Source organism: Triticum aestivum, chromosome 5D (genome assembly GCF_018294505.1).
Source record: "Triticum aestivum cultivar Chinese Spring chromosome 5D, IWGSC CS RefSeq v2.1, whole genome shotgun sequence".
NCBI lineage: Eukaryota > Viridiplantae > Streptophyta > Magnoliopsida > Poales > Poaceae > Triticum > Triticum aestivum.
The window spans coordinates 347,903,670-347,916,001 of record NC_057808.1 but is presented as its reverse complement, the minus strand read 5'-3'; the positions used below and the strand labels follow the sequence as shown (position 1 = coordinate 347,916,001).

Here is a 12,332-nt window from a genome sequence, read left to right as displayed (position 1 = left end):
GTAAGAGGACCAACGATACAACCTCCGGCTCCTCGATGAGCACCGGCTTGCAGAGGGACAAATCACTGGCGAAGAGGTGAATGACAATGTTGCCGCATCCATGGTGGTGTACGATCCAAACTTCCTGGATGAGAAGCGGGCATTGTACTCATGTCTACTACGCAACCTTCTTCTTGTAGACTCGTGTTGGGCCTCCAAGCGCGGAGTTTTGTAGGACAGTAGCAAATTTCCCTCAAGTGGATGACCTAAGGTTTATCAATCCGTGGGAGGCGTAGGATGAAGACGGTCTCTCTCAAACAACCCTGCAACCAAATAACAAAAGGTCTCTTGTGTCCCCAACACACCCAATACAATGGTAAATTGTATAGGTGCACTAGTTCGGTGAAGAGATGGTGATACAAGTGCAATATAGATGGTAGATAAAGGTTTTTATAATCTGAAAATATAAAAACAGCAAGGTAACTAGTAACAAAATTGAGCAAAAATGGTATTGCAAGGCTTCGAAACAAGGCCTAGAGTTCATACTTTCACTAGTGCAAGTTCTCTCAACAATGATAACATAATTAGATCATATAACAATCCCTCAACGTGCAACAAAGAGTCACTCCAAAGTCACTAATAGAGGAGAACAAACGAAGAGATTATTGTAGGGTACGAAACCACCTCAAAGTTATTCTTTCTGATTGATCTATTGGGCTATTCCTATAAGTGTCACAAACAACCCTAGAGTTCGTACTAAAATAACACCTTAAGATACACATCAACCTAAACCCTAATGTCACCTAGATACTCCAATGTCACCACAAGTATCCGTGGGTTTGATTATACGATATGCATCACACAATCTCAGATTCATCTATTCGAACCAACACAAAGAACTTCAAAGAGTGCCCCAAAGTTTCTACCAGAGAGTCGAGACGAAAACGTGTGCCAACCCCTATGCATAAGTTCACAAGGTCACAAAACCCACAAGTTGATCACCAAAACATACATCAAGTAGATCACGTGAATATCCCATTGTCACCACAGATAAGCACATACGAGACATACATCAAGTGTTCTCAAATCCTTAAAGAATCAATTCGATAAGATAACTTCAAAGGGAAAACTCAATCGATTACAATAAGGTAGAGGGGGAGAAACATCATAAGATCCAACTATAGTAGCAAAGCTCGCGGTACATCAAGATCATGCCAAATCAAGAACACGAGAGAAAGAGAGAGAGGACAAACACATAGCTACTGGTACATACCCTCTGCCCCGAGGATGAACTACTCCCTCCTCGTCATGGAGAGCATCGGGATGATGAAGATGGACACCGGTGATGATTCTCCCTCCGGCAGGGTGCCGGAATAGGGTCCCGATTGGTGTTTGGTGGCTACAGAGGCTTGCGGCGGCAGAACTCCCGATCTAGGTTTCTTTTCGGGGGTTTCTGTATTTATAAGAATTTTTGGCGTTAGTTTCAAGTCAGGGGGTCCACGAGGAGCCCACAAGGTCAGAGGGCGCGCCCGGGGGGGTAGGGCGCGCCCTCCACCCTTGTGGAGGCCTCGTGGCTCGTCTGGCCCAACTCTTTTACTTCGGGGGCTTCTTCTGGTCCATAAAAAATCACCATAGATTTTCAGGTCAATTGGACTCCCTTTGATATTCCTTGTCTGCAAATCTCAAAAACAAGGAAAAAACAGAAACTGGCATTGTGCTCTAGGTTAATAGGTTAGTCCCAAAAATCATATAAAATAGCATATAAATGTTGGGGAACGCAGTAATTTCAAAAAAAATCCTACGCACACACAAGATCCATCTAGGTGATGCATATCAACGAGAGGGGAGAGTGTTGTCCATGTACCCTCGTAGACCAAAAGCGGAAGCGTTATGACAACGCGGTTGATGTAGTCGTACGTCTTCACGATCCGACCGATCCTAGTACCGAAAGTACGGCACCTCCATGATCTGCACACGTTCGGCTCGGTGACGTCCCACGAACTCTCGATCCAGCCAAGTGTCGAGGGAGAGCTTTGTCAGCACGATGGCGTGATGACGGTGATGATGAAGTTACCGACGCAGGGCTTCGCCTAAGCACTACAACGATATGACCGAGATGGAATCTGTGGAGGGGGGCACCGCACACGGCTAAGACAACTGTCAACTTGTATGTCCATGGGGTGCCCCCTCCCCGTATATAAAGGAGTGGAGGAGGGGAAGGGCCGGCCCTCTATGGCGCGCCCAAGGGGAGTCCTACTCCCACCGGGAGTAGGATTCCCCTCCCTTCCCTAGTTGGATTAGGAGAGGAAGGAAGGGGGAGAGAGGGGGAAGGAAAGGGGGGGCCACCCCCCCCCCCCAATTCGGATTGGGCTTGAGGGGGGCCCTCCTAGGCTCCCTTCTCCTCTCTCCCACTATGGCCCAATAAGGCCCATATACTTCCCGGGGGGTTCTGGTAACCTCTCGGTACTCCAGTAAATGCCCGAAACCATTCCGATGTCCAAACATAGCCATCCAATATATCGATCTTTATGTCTCGACCATTTCGAGACTCCTCGTCATGTCCGTGATCAAATCCGGGACTCCGAACAACCTTCGGTACATCAAAACACATAAACTCATAATACCGATCATCACCGAACGTTAAGCGTGCGGACCCTACTGGTTCGAGAACTATGTAGACATGACCGAGACTCATCTCCGGTCAAGCACCAATAGCGGAACCTGGATGCTCATATTGGTTCCTACATATTCTACGAAGATCTTTATCGGTCAAACCGCATAACAACATACGTTGTTCCCATTGTCATCGGTATGTTACTTGCCCGAGATTCAATCGTCGGTATCTCAATACCTAGTTCAATCTCGTTACCGGAAAGTCTCTTTACTCGTTCCGTAATGCATCATCCCGCAACTAACTCATTAGTTACATTGCTTGCAAGGCTTATAGTGATGTGCATTACCGAGAGGGCCCAGAGATACCTCTCCAACAATCGGAGTGACAAATCCTAATCTCGATCTATGCCAACTCAACAAACACCATTGGAGACACCTGTAGAGCATCTTTATAATCACCCAGTTACATTGTGACGTTTGATAGCACACTAAGTGTTCCTCCGGTATTCGGGGTTGCATAATCTCATAGTCATAAGAACATGTATAAGTCATGAAGAAAGCAATAGCAACAAACTAAACGATCATCGTGCTAAGCTAACGGATGGGTCATGCCAATCACATCATTCTCTAATGATGTGATCCCGTTAATCAAATGACAACTCATGTCTATGGCTAGGAAACTTAACCATCTTTGATCAACGAGCTAGTCAAGTAGAGGCATACTAGTGACACTCTGTTTGTCTATGTATTCACCCATGTACTAAGTTTCCGGTTAATACAACTCTAGCATGAATAATAAACATTTATCATGATATAAGGAAATATAAATAACAACTTTATTATTGCTTCTAGGGCATATTTCCTTCAATAAATGCATATAAAACATCTAAGATTGATAATATAATAGCATGGAACAATCAAAAATTATAGATACGTTGGAGACGTATCATGTACCTATCCATCCACAGCGCCCGCGACATACGCCGTGAGCGATTCTGGATGCGCTTCCTTCACGTGAAGAGGGAAGCCCCGGTCGTGGAGATCAACGTGGAGGCGGAACGAAGAGGAGGTGCAGGTGCAAGACATCGTCAGCTCCACGTGGTCACGCCGCCAGCATGGTTTCTGCCTGCCCGCAAATGACCACGTGGCCGACCCGTCCACGTCCGGCATCGTCCACACGATGGACTTTGGCGAGGAAGAGTAGAAGGGGGCACATGGACGCGACCACGTGTGGTGTCCGATGTGGACCATTTTGAACGTCATAATCTTCCTCTCGTGGTGTCCCATGTGGACCGTTTTGAACGTCATAATCTTCCTCTGACACAGATTCACTTACCGGGGCTCATGGCCATTTAGCTTGCCGGACATGCGTAAGACCGGATGTGGAACACATACGCCTTCACACCGGCGAAGATTTTGGACTAGGTTAAAAAGTGTCGTCCGCTTTTGTTTAGTTAAAATATGTCAAAATGTAATGAATTTCGTCCAGCTTAAATGAAAATCATCGTGTTTGAATGAAAATCGTCCGGTTTATTTAAATTCACTTTGAAATGTACACGGACTCACTTAGATGATTGGCTTCCGTATCACTTTCCACGAACAAATACACGGTGTCCGTTTTAGGAGCCCACATTGGAGATGCCCTAGCCGTAACAATTCGACAATTCACTGCACTCCAATCAAACCATGGACTTATAAGAGCAACTCTAGAAGACCCCGCAAAACGTCGGCCCGCAAAACGCGTATGCAGTTCGCGCAAAACAGTTTTTGCGGGCCGGCGCGGGCTGGCACAGATGCAGACCTCCCAAACGGATCCGTAAAAAAGTATATTCGCGGAATATGCTTTTTTTACGGGTCGGCTATGCGGGTTCTGCTCTTTGCGCCGTTGCATCCCTGCAAATCATCAGCCCGCAAATCTCAAATCCAACATAATTCAACAATCGAAAACAAACTAAATTGTTCAAATCAAACATAAAACAATAATCATCCGCATTACAAATAATTATTCAAATCACCGTAGCAAACTAAAAATAATGCAATACAAAACTTGTCCTGAATACAAATACAAATGAATACAAAAATTAGTCACTGTCCAGCCCTTTGCCAATGGTGCTCAATGAGATCTTCCTGAAGTTATCTTCCTGAAGTTGAAAGTGTGTGTCTGCATTTTCAATCTGCTTGTATGTCTGAAGAAAAGCTCTAATGCGGTTTGGGTCTCTAGCTGGTTTGACACGGCTACCCACATTATCGTAAAAGAATTCTAAGTCCATTCCTCTCTCATCTTCAAGAATCATATTGTGCAAGATAACACAACAAGTCATGCTGTTCTTCAGGGTTTTCTTATCTCAAAAACGAGCAGGACCTCGGACAATGGCAAACCTAGATTGCAAAACACCGAATGCTCTTTCAATGTGTTTTCAGGCTGCCTCTTGCACCCTTGCAAATTCACATTGTTTTTTTGTTATGGGTTCTTTGATGCTCTTGACAAATGTGCACCAAGGAGGATATATACCATCTGCAAGATAGTACCCCTTTGTGTATTCATGCCCATTGATAGTGTAGTTGCAAGCAGGAGCATCACCACTAGCAAGCCTAGCAAACAAATGAGAGCGTTACAACACATTGATATCATTGAGTGTGCCGGGCATATAAAAAAGCAATGCCAAATCCATAAATCCTCGGATGCTACGGCCTCTAGCACAATTGTTGCATCACGAGACTTGCCACAATACATTCCTTGCCAAGCCTTGGGGCAATTTTTCTAATTCCAATGCATACAATCAATGCTACCTAGCATCCCAGGCCAACCTCTCCTCTTATTAGCTGCCATCAATTTCTTTGTGTCATCTTCATTTGGTGCCCGAAGATACTCGGGACCAAAGACACGGACGATCACTTTCGCAAATCTACTCACAGACTCAATTGTGCTATCTTCACCAATGCGAAGATACTCATCGGCAAAGTCAGCCGGAACGCCATATGCAATCACCCGCATAGCTGCGGAGATTTTTTGATATGCACTAAATCCCTTTAAGCCTGCGGCATTCCTTCTCTGAGTGAAATATCGGCAATTTGCCTCGCAAGCTTCAACAATTTTCACAAAAAGGGATCGGCGCATTCGGTACCTTCTGCGGAAGAGGTGTGCAGGATATGTAGGATTCTCCGAAAAATAATCTTGCATCAACATCTCGTTTCCAAGATGGCGATTCCGCGGAATGCACAGACGCCCGACAGTAGATCCTCGCCTCCTCTTTCGGTACTCGTCTTCATGCTCCTTCACGGCAAGCTCCATGACCAATGTTTGCTGCCGAAAGGTCGCAAGCATGGTCTCCACATCCAAGTCGTCCGAATCGGACGAATCGGATAGCAAGAACTTCTCGCACGGGGTCAACTCCATCTACACGCACGCCGGCGCGTCAATCTACTACACAGCTCGCAAAAATCATAAAAAGGGGACTAACCGGTGGCGAGTGATCCCGGGCGGCGACGAGGGTGGTGCACTCGGCGGTGGTCGATCCCAGCGGCGGCGGCGACTGGGGGGCGGCTCTTCTCGCCGGATCCGGAGGGGCGGTGCAGCGGCTCGGCGCGGGAGGGTGTGGGGCGGCCCCACGGAGCGATTCCGCCTGCAGATACGGCCGGAATCGCCGGCGGCGGGCGGGCGGAAGCAAGGGCGGGCGGCGGCGGAAGGAAGGGGGAAAAGAGCGCGGGCTCAAATGTCCCTCCCGCCAACTGCTTCTCTATGATGCAGGCCACCGCAGCCGCGAGGGGGAAACCCGCGTTTTCCCGGGTTGGGGCCGGAAATTTGCCGCGCCACCTAAAATTTTTTACGGGCCGGGGCGGGATGCGGGGTCTGTTCGGGCAGGCTTTCCGGCCCGCACCCGCATTTTGGCGATTATTTTACGGATCGGGAGCGTTTGCGGGGTCTGCTAGAGTTGCTCTAACGGATACACTTGGTATGGATGTAGCGTCTGCATCCTGCTGCCGCTATTAGGTAGGTACCTATGGACGGTCGTCGGGGTAGCTACATACACATGCGTCCAACCTGCTGTGTGATGCAGCAGTTCTTGCTGACAGTTTGCACGCGCATGATAACTACGCATACCAAGGTTTTAAATATCACGATTCATTATCAAGCTGTGCTCCCCAACCCTTAATACATGCACAACTCTATGTCGCTTTTAATACAAGCCCAGTGGAGATAACCGATCCAGTTGTAGTTTTGCTTGTGCTCCCAGACATCACGAACGTAGAGTGAAATCCTCTATTCCTTCACCTAAATATTTGTTGTATTCATACAGCACTGTCACATAGTAGTAAGTCACATATGTTGGCCACTTCATTTTGTTTTCATTCTCACAATTATCCACAGCATCAACCTGCCATCTCATGCATGTAGGCGCTACACAATGACCGTTGTGAACTTGTGATTCGGATTAAAGGGTGAATTAGGGAGTGGAGAAAATTCGTGAAAAAAAAGAGGGAGTGGAGAAGGCAGAACATGCATAAAATTATTGGTTGGACGAATCACCTATCGCTAAATATTGAACCAATCTGTTTTCTACAAGAGATTTTGGAGATGGATCTAAAAAATGAAAAGTATGAAGTATTAATCCGACTTGGGACAATCAAGATTTCATCAAATGCTTGAATTCAACTTATTGCCAAATCCTTCGAACGAACACAATTTGTGTTTGAGGTGCAGAAATATTCCATAGCTACAAGTCTGTGAGTTTGCCCGTAGGAATTCGTGAGGGATCATCTTGTTATAAGGTGGAGATTAAGAAGATATTGCATATGAATTAACATAACTGGATGATACCCCACATGTTGATGCAGATATTTGTTGCACTATATTTAAATGAGATTTGGTTATTTGGAATGTGAATATTTAAATTAATACTATAAGAACTGAAACTGAAAATACATATTTTTTTTATATTCAATTATTGTATAGTTGTAAAATATTGGTTTATTATAAGTAGCATATATTTCATGCATGGTTGCATGTTCAGGTGAGCCTTTTCCTGTACATGGTTGCATGCTGAGGTAGCATTGCTTGCATTTTAAAAAAATGGGTTAGTGGAGATCACCTATTAAGTTATATATAGCCATATAGGAATTACTTTATGTCATTTTAGAATGTGAGAATCTCCATGTTCAGAGTTCATATAATTTTCTTTTTCACCAGCATTAAAAAGTTTAACTTGCCAAGTGAGATTAGACCTTACAACCACTCATTAACCCTTTATTTCTTTTTTTTTCACTTAATTAGATGGACTCACTGTTTAGTATGACAATGGTGGTTATTCCAAGTAGGGAATGACACATTGCCATATAGAATTTTTCCCAAGGACATTTTTCAGGTGTCAAGCCAAGTGCAAACGCATATATGCGTGCGCGCCCACATCCACACACACCCACACCCACCCACCCGCCCGCATGCACGCATGCATTCACTCACTCGCTCACACAATGCTCACTGAAGATTGGACTCGTGGATTACGACAAAGTCGCCACAAACAATGCACTATGATGAAACATATATGGGCTCATACTAGGAAAAATATGCCTCCAGATCAAGGGTTTATTCCTCAAAGGTTAAGGTGTCCAACCAACTCACTAGCCCCCAACACCGGTGGTTGGTTCTTCCAGTAGTGATTTTTCAAAAAAAAAAGTCTCGAATACTCATAGCGTGCGTATCATATACTTATAGATAGAAAATTGGGACAGAGCCCAGTCCATTGTAATGGTTCTAAACCGTGATGAAATATTTCTGCACCCCAGACACAAATTGAATTCTCGCGTGTTAAAAGGACACAATTAAGTGATATTTTCAATGAAATGGTCCGGCAACAACCTACTATTTCAAGTACCACTTGGCGATTGAATTGTTGTAACACACGAGATGATATAAATACTGCTAAACAATGCAAGGGAGTTAATACATCAGTTTCAATGTCAAAGGTTTCAATGCCAAAGTGTTTTTGCCCAAGGAATTTTGTGTTACATTTCATATGAATTTTAGAATTCACTCAAACCTCTTGAAGGGAATCATTTGTTTCTCCCGTAATGGAAGCAAACAAACAAAAATAATGAAGGATCCAAATGGGCATGACATTGCAATTGCGTGCTTTTCCTATTCCTCCATATTTAGAATCCTGCAAATCAAAGAGCCCTAAAACTCCCAAATTTTTAATTCCAAAAAATGCGGAAAGTCGTGGAAACTATAACTCTCGAGTTTTTTTCACAAAAATTATAAAACATTGGTACAAGTTCCAATTATTTTTGGGAGCTTAATTTATTTTTAATTTTAAATATGAAGGAAATATTTTTTGATATTTTAATTGATGGAAATATTTATAATTTTGAAGCTTTAAAAGGAACTTCTTTTATATTTTGGTTTTTGAATGAGAAGTGTGAGACACATATAGGTGACAAGTTTCTATGACCAGTAAATGGCTAAAGCCAGTTAGAGATGGTTTCATGTTAGTATTTTCCAAATTTAGGTGATGGGGTGGGACTTGTCCACTTTTAAAATTCTCGACAATAATATGTACACTCGCTCGATAGTCGAGTGTTAAAACACACACTTGTCCTAAGAGGACATTGGTTTGGTTGAACCAGTCGAAAAGTGGACCAGAAAATGGGGGTGCATCTTAGCAAAGCTAGTTTATCCGAAGGAGGATAAGGTCAGATCACGCGGAGGCATGAGACAAATTCAAATTTTAAATTTGGATGATTTGTGCCTTAAGTAGTAGTTTTATTTATTTATTACCCGCTTCTTTTTCTGGCGTCATGATGCATGTATCATATTCAGATTGGTTTTTAGATTGGTGCAGCACATAAATACAGATCCGCCACGAAAACGACAACAAATATTTATTCGAGTATAGCATGGAAATAGAGATATTACATAAGATGCACATAACATGGTTCAACCAATAGTACATTTCCAATGTGACCAACTACACAAAAACCATTAAACAGTTTCGTTGTCAACCCTACCTCAAAACTGGTCCCGTCCCACCCCACCCGAAGTTAACCCCTCCAACAAGATGGCCCATACATCAACGCAGCTAGCTAGCCCCCTAGCTCCGTCGATCCCAACATATTACCATCTCGCAACAGTACAGGAAGACCAAGAGAAGAATCCCCTGTAGCTGCAGCGCTACCTAGCGTCCCCCCTCCATCCCTAGCGCGCGACACGGCTGGCGACACTGCTTACCCTAGCTAGGAGGAGTGAGGCCAGCTCGCGCTCTTCCATGGCCATGAGCGAGCAAGATGGGCAGCACGCCACGAACAGCCTTCCCGGGGACGCGGCGAACGGCGCCGTCGACATCGACTCCTTCTCGCAGCTCCCGTTCGTGCGGCCCAAGCCGCCCCCGGCGACGGAGGCCGGCGGGTCGAGCCCCACGTCGTCCATCCGCCTCTTCGGCTTCGACTTCCCGCCCGACGGGGCGGCGTCCTCCGTCACCGACGGCGATGCTGCCGCTGTCAGCTCCACTGCTCCCGGCCAGGCGGCGGCGGCTGCGTCGGCCGGTGCAAGTGGCGGCAGCGGCGGCCGCAAGTTCGAGTGCCACTACTGCTGCCGGAACTTCCCGACGTCGCAGGCGCTGGGGGGACACCAGAACGCGCACAAGAGGGAGCGGCAGCACGCGAAGCGCGCGCAGTTCCAGAGCGCCATGGCCATGCAAGGCCACTACCCCGCGCACGCGTACCCCGCCTTCGGCAGCGGCTACCACCACCGCTTCGTCGCCGGGCCGCCGCACATGGGCCGCTACGAGCCGCCGCCGCACTACCCCTCGTGGTCCAACCACCACCACCTGGCGCCCACCATGCCAGCGGCGGTGCCCAGGTACTACGGCAGCGGCCCCGGCTCCGTGTCCCAGCCGATCAACGGCAGCCCGGTGCCGGCGTCGGCGCTCTGGCGGGTCCCGGGCGTCAGCGTGGCGACACCAGCAGCGCCGCGGCAAGAGCGGCCAACGCCCTTGACTCTTGCCGGGCGTGACGACATGGCGGTGGCGTGGGAAAGAAGAGGACAAGCAGCTGGCTCGGCGTCGTCGGCGTCATCAGCGTCGTCGTCTTCGCAGCATGAGGCCGCGCGCCACGGGGGAGAAGCCGCCGAGAACAGGGCAAACGTGAGCCTGGATCTCACCCTGTAATTCTCCAAGAACGGCGCGGTTGATTAATTAGCGGGTTCGTGAAGATTATGAGCGAAGGTTAATTCTTTTTTTTTTCTCTAGCTCGTGAATTCGTTTAGCTCGATCGATCAGCGGAGAGATTCTTTTTCCTTGGGTGTCAATTTTTGCAGTGTTTTTCTTCCTCCTAGTACGTACTCATTCGTCCTGCTCTTCTCGCATCGCTTTAGATTGCTTTGTAAGGAAAAACGGAGGGGAAATAAATGGAATGAAAGGGAAAATGGGGGGTGTTGTCATTTTCATATTCTTGAGAGCATTTTCCAGCCATTTTTAATCTTCTTCTACTAATTTCACATCGATAGGTATATATGGGCCGATGCATATGTCTGTCCTAGCACTAATTTTCTGGTGCGTCTGTCTGTCCATTCAAACCAAAAGTTGCCCTTTCTTCCTCTAGGGACTTGTCTCCATCCTCGAAATGCTATTCAGTTTTTGCCACTTTAGCGGACAGTTATCCTTATCATTTGCTTTTTGGAGTAGTGCCAGCATGCAGCGCTGCGGCAGCTGCTAGCACCGGCCTAGCGGTTGCTGACAGCATTTACTCCGAGGTTTTGCCCAAAGACGCAAGGCCAGCCTAACGAATGTCCATGCACTGCTTACCACTTGAATGATTCTTGCCTGCAAATTGACCATGCACGCATTTCCCAGCTACCGAATTGATTGTCTCCACAGTGCCGAACTGTTCTCGGCATCCGAAAGTGGATGCTCCTTGGATTCAAGATTTAGGATCCATCTGTGGATTCTATCTCCTTTTGGCAACATAATGCAGACTAGTCTGTGTTGCCCACGGAAACTGTACTAGGCAGTGATGCATATGCACAAATCTGAACGGGCACTCCCAACATGCACAGCAGTAACAGCACCTGCCCATGCACATCGTCTATGCGTGCATCGGGGCATGAATGTTGCATGTGCATCCACCAGTCCTTGTATTTCCTTAACCTACTCGCTATGATATCCACACACAATTTTAAAAAAAAAATATCACATATACAAATGACTCAATTGTGTTTTTAGATTTCAACTTTTGTGAAAATCGTATTTCATTTGTGAGCTGCAGAAAATAACAGATCGAAACACTCTTACATGTGAGATAATGCACTTTTTTCCTTCAACAAGACCACAAATAAATTATTTTCCACATACTTTTCCTGGTACTTGCCGAACAATACAGTACATATATTTTCATGCTCCCAAGAGCGGAAAATCCACTTCCCTGCCTTATTGCTTATTTTGTTTTCTGTGACTTCTTCTTTTTTTGCGATAATTGTTTTCTGTGACTTCCTTTTCTCACTTGCATGCAAAACTAGAACTCTTTTTTTTTAGAAATGGAGGAGGACCCCGGGCCTCTGCATCTGGATGATGCATGCAACCACTTTATTAATTATTTACACAAGACCTTACAAAGTCATACAACAGTAAAACTAAAGCCACCGTCTAGGCAACATATGTCGCTACTCCTATCCAATTGATGAAGGGATGCTGATAGTCTGGACCTAATATCAAACGGACCTTGCAGCCAAACCTAACATCTAAGACCTG

General features: G+C 46.1%; 1 protein-coding gene across 1 annotated transcript; it reads left to right on the top strand.

Annotated features, from left to right (window-relative positions):
* Positions 1–9,685: 9,685 nt before the first annotated feature.
* LOC123124872 (zinc finger protein 8-like) lies at positions 9,686–11,066 on the top strand. The gene has a single exon (XM_044545416.1). The coding sequence runs from the start codon at positions 9,855–9,857 to the stop codon at positions 10,752–10,754; it is 900 nt and encodes a 299-aa protein (XP_044401351.1). The 5' UTR covers positions 9,686–9,854; the 3' UTR covers positions 10,755–11,066.
* The last annotated feature ends 1,266 nt before the right edge of the window (positions 11,067–12,332 follow it).

Excerpts from the sequence above, each read along its gene's own strand:
- LOC123124872 (XM_044545416.1), top strand. The coding sequence starts at position 9,855 with ATGGCCATGAGCGAGCAAGATGGGCAGCACGCCACGAACAGCCTTCCC.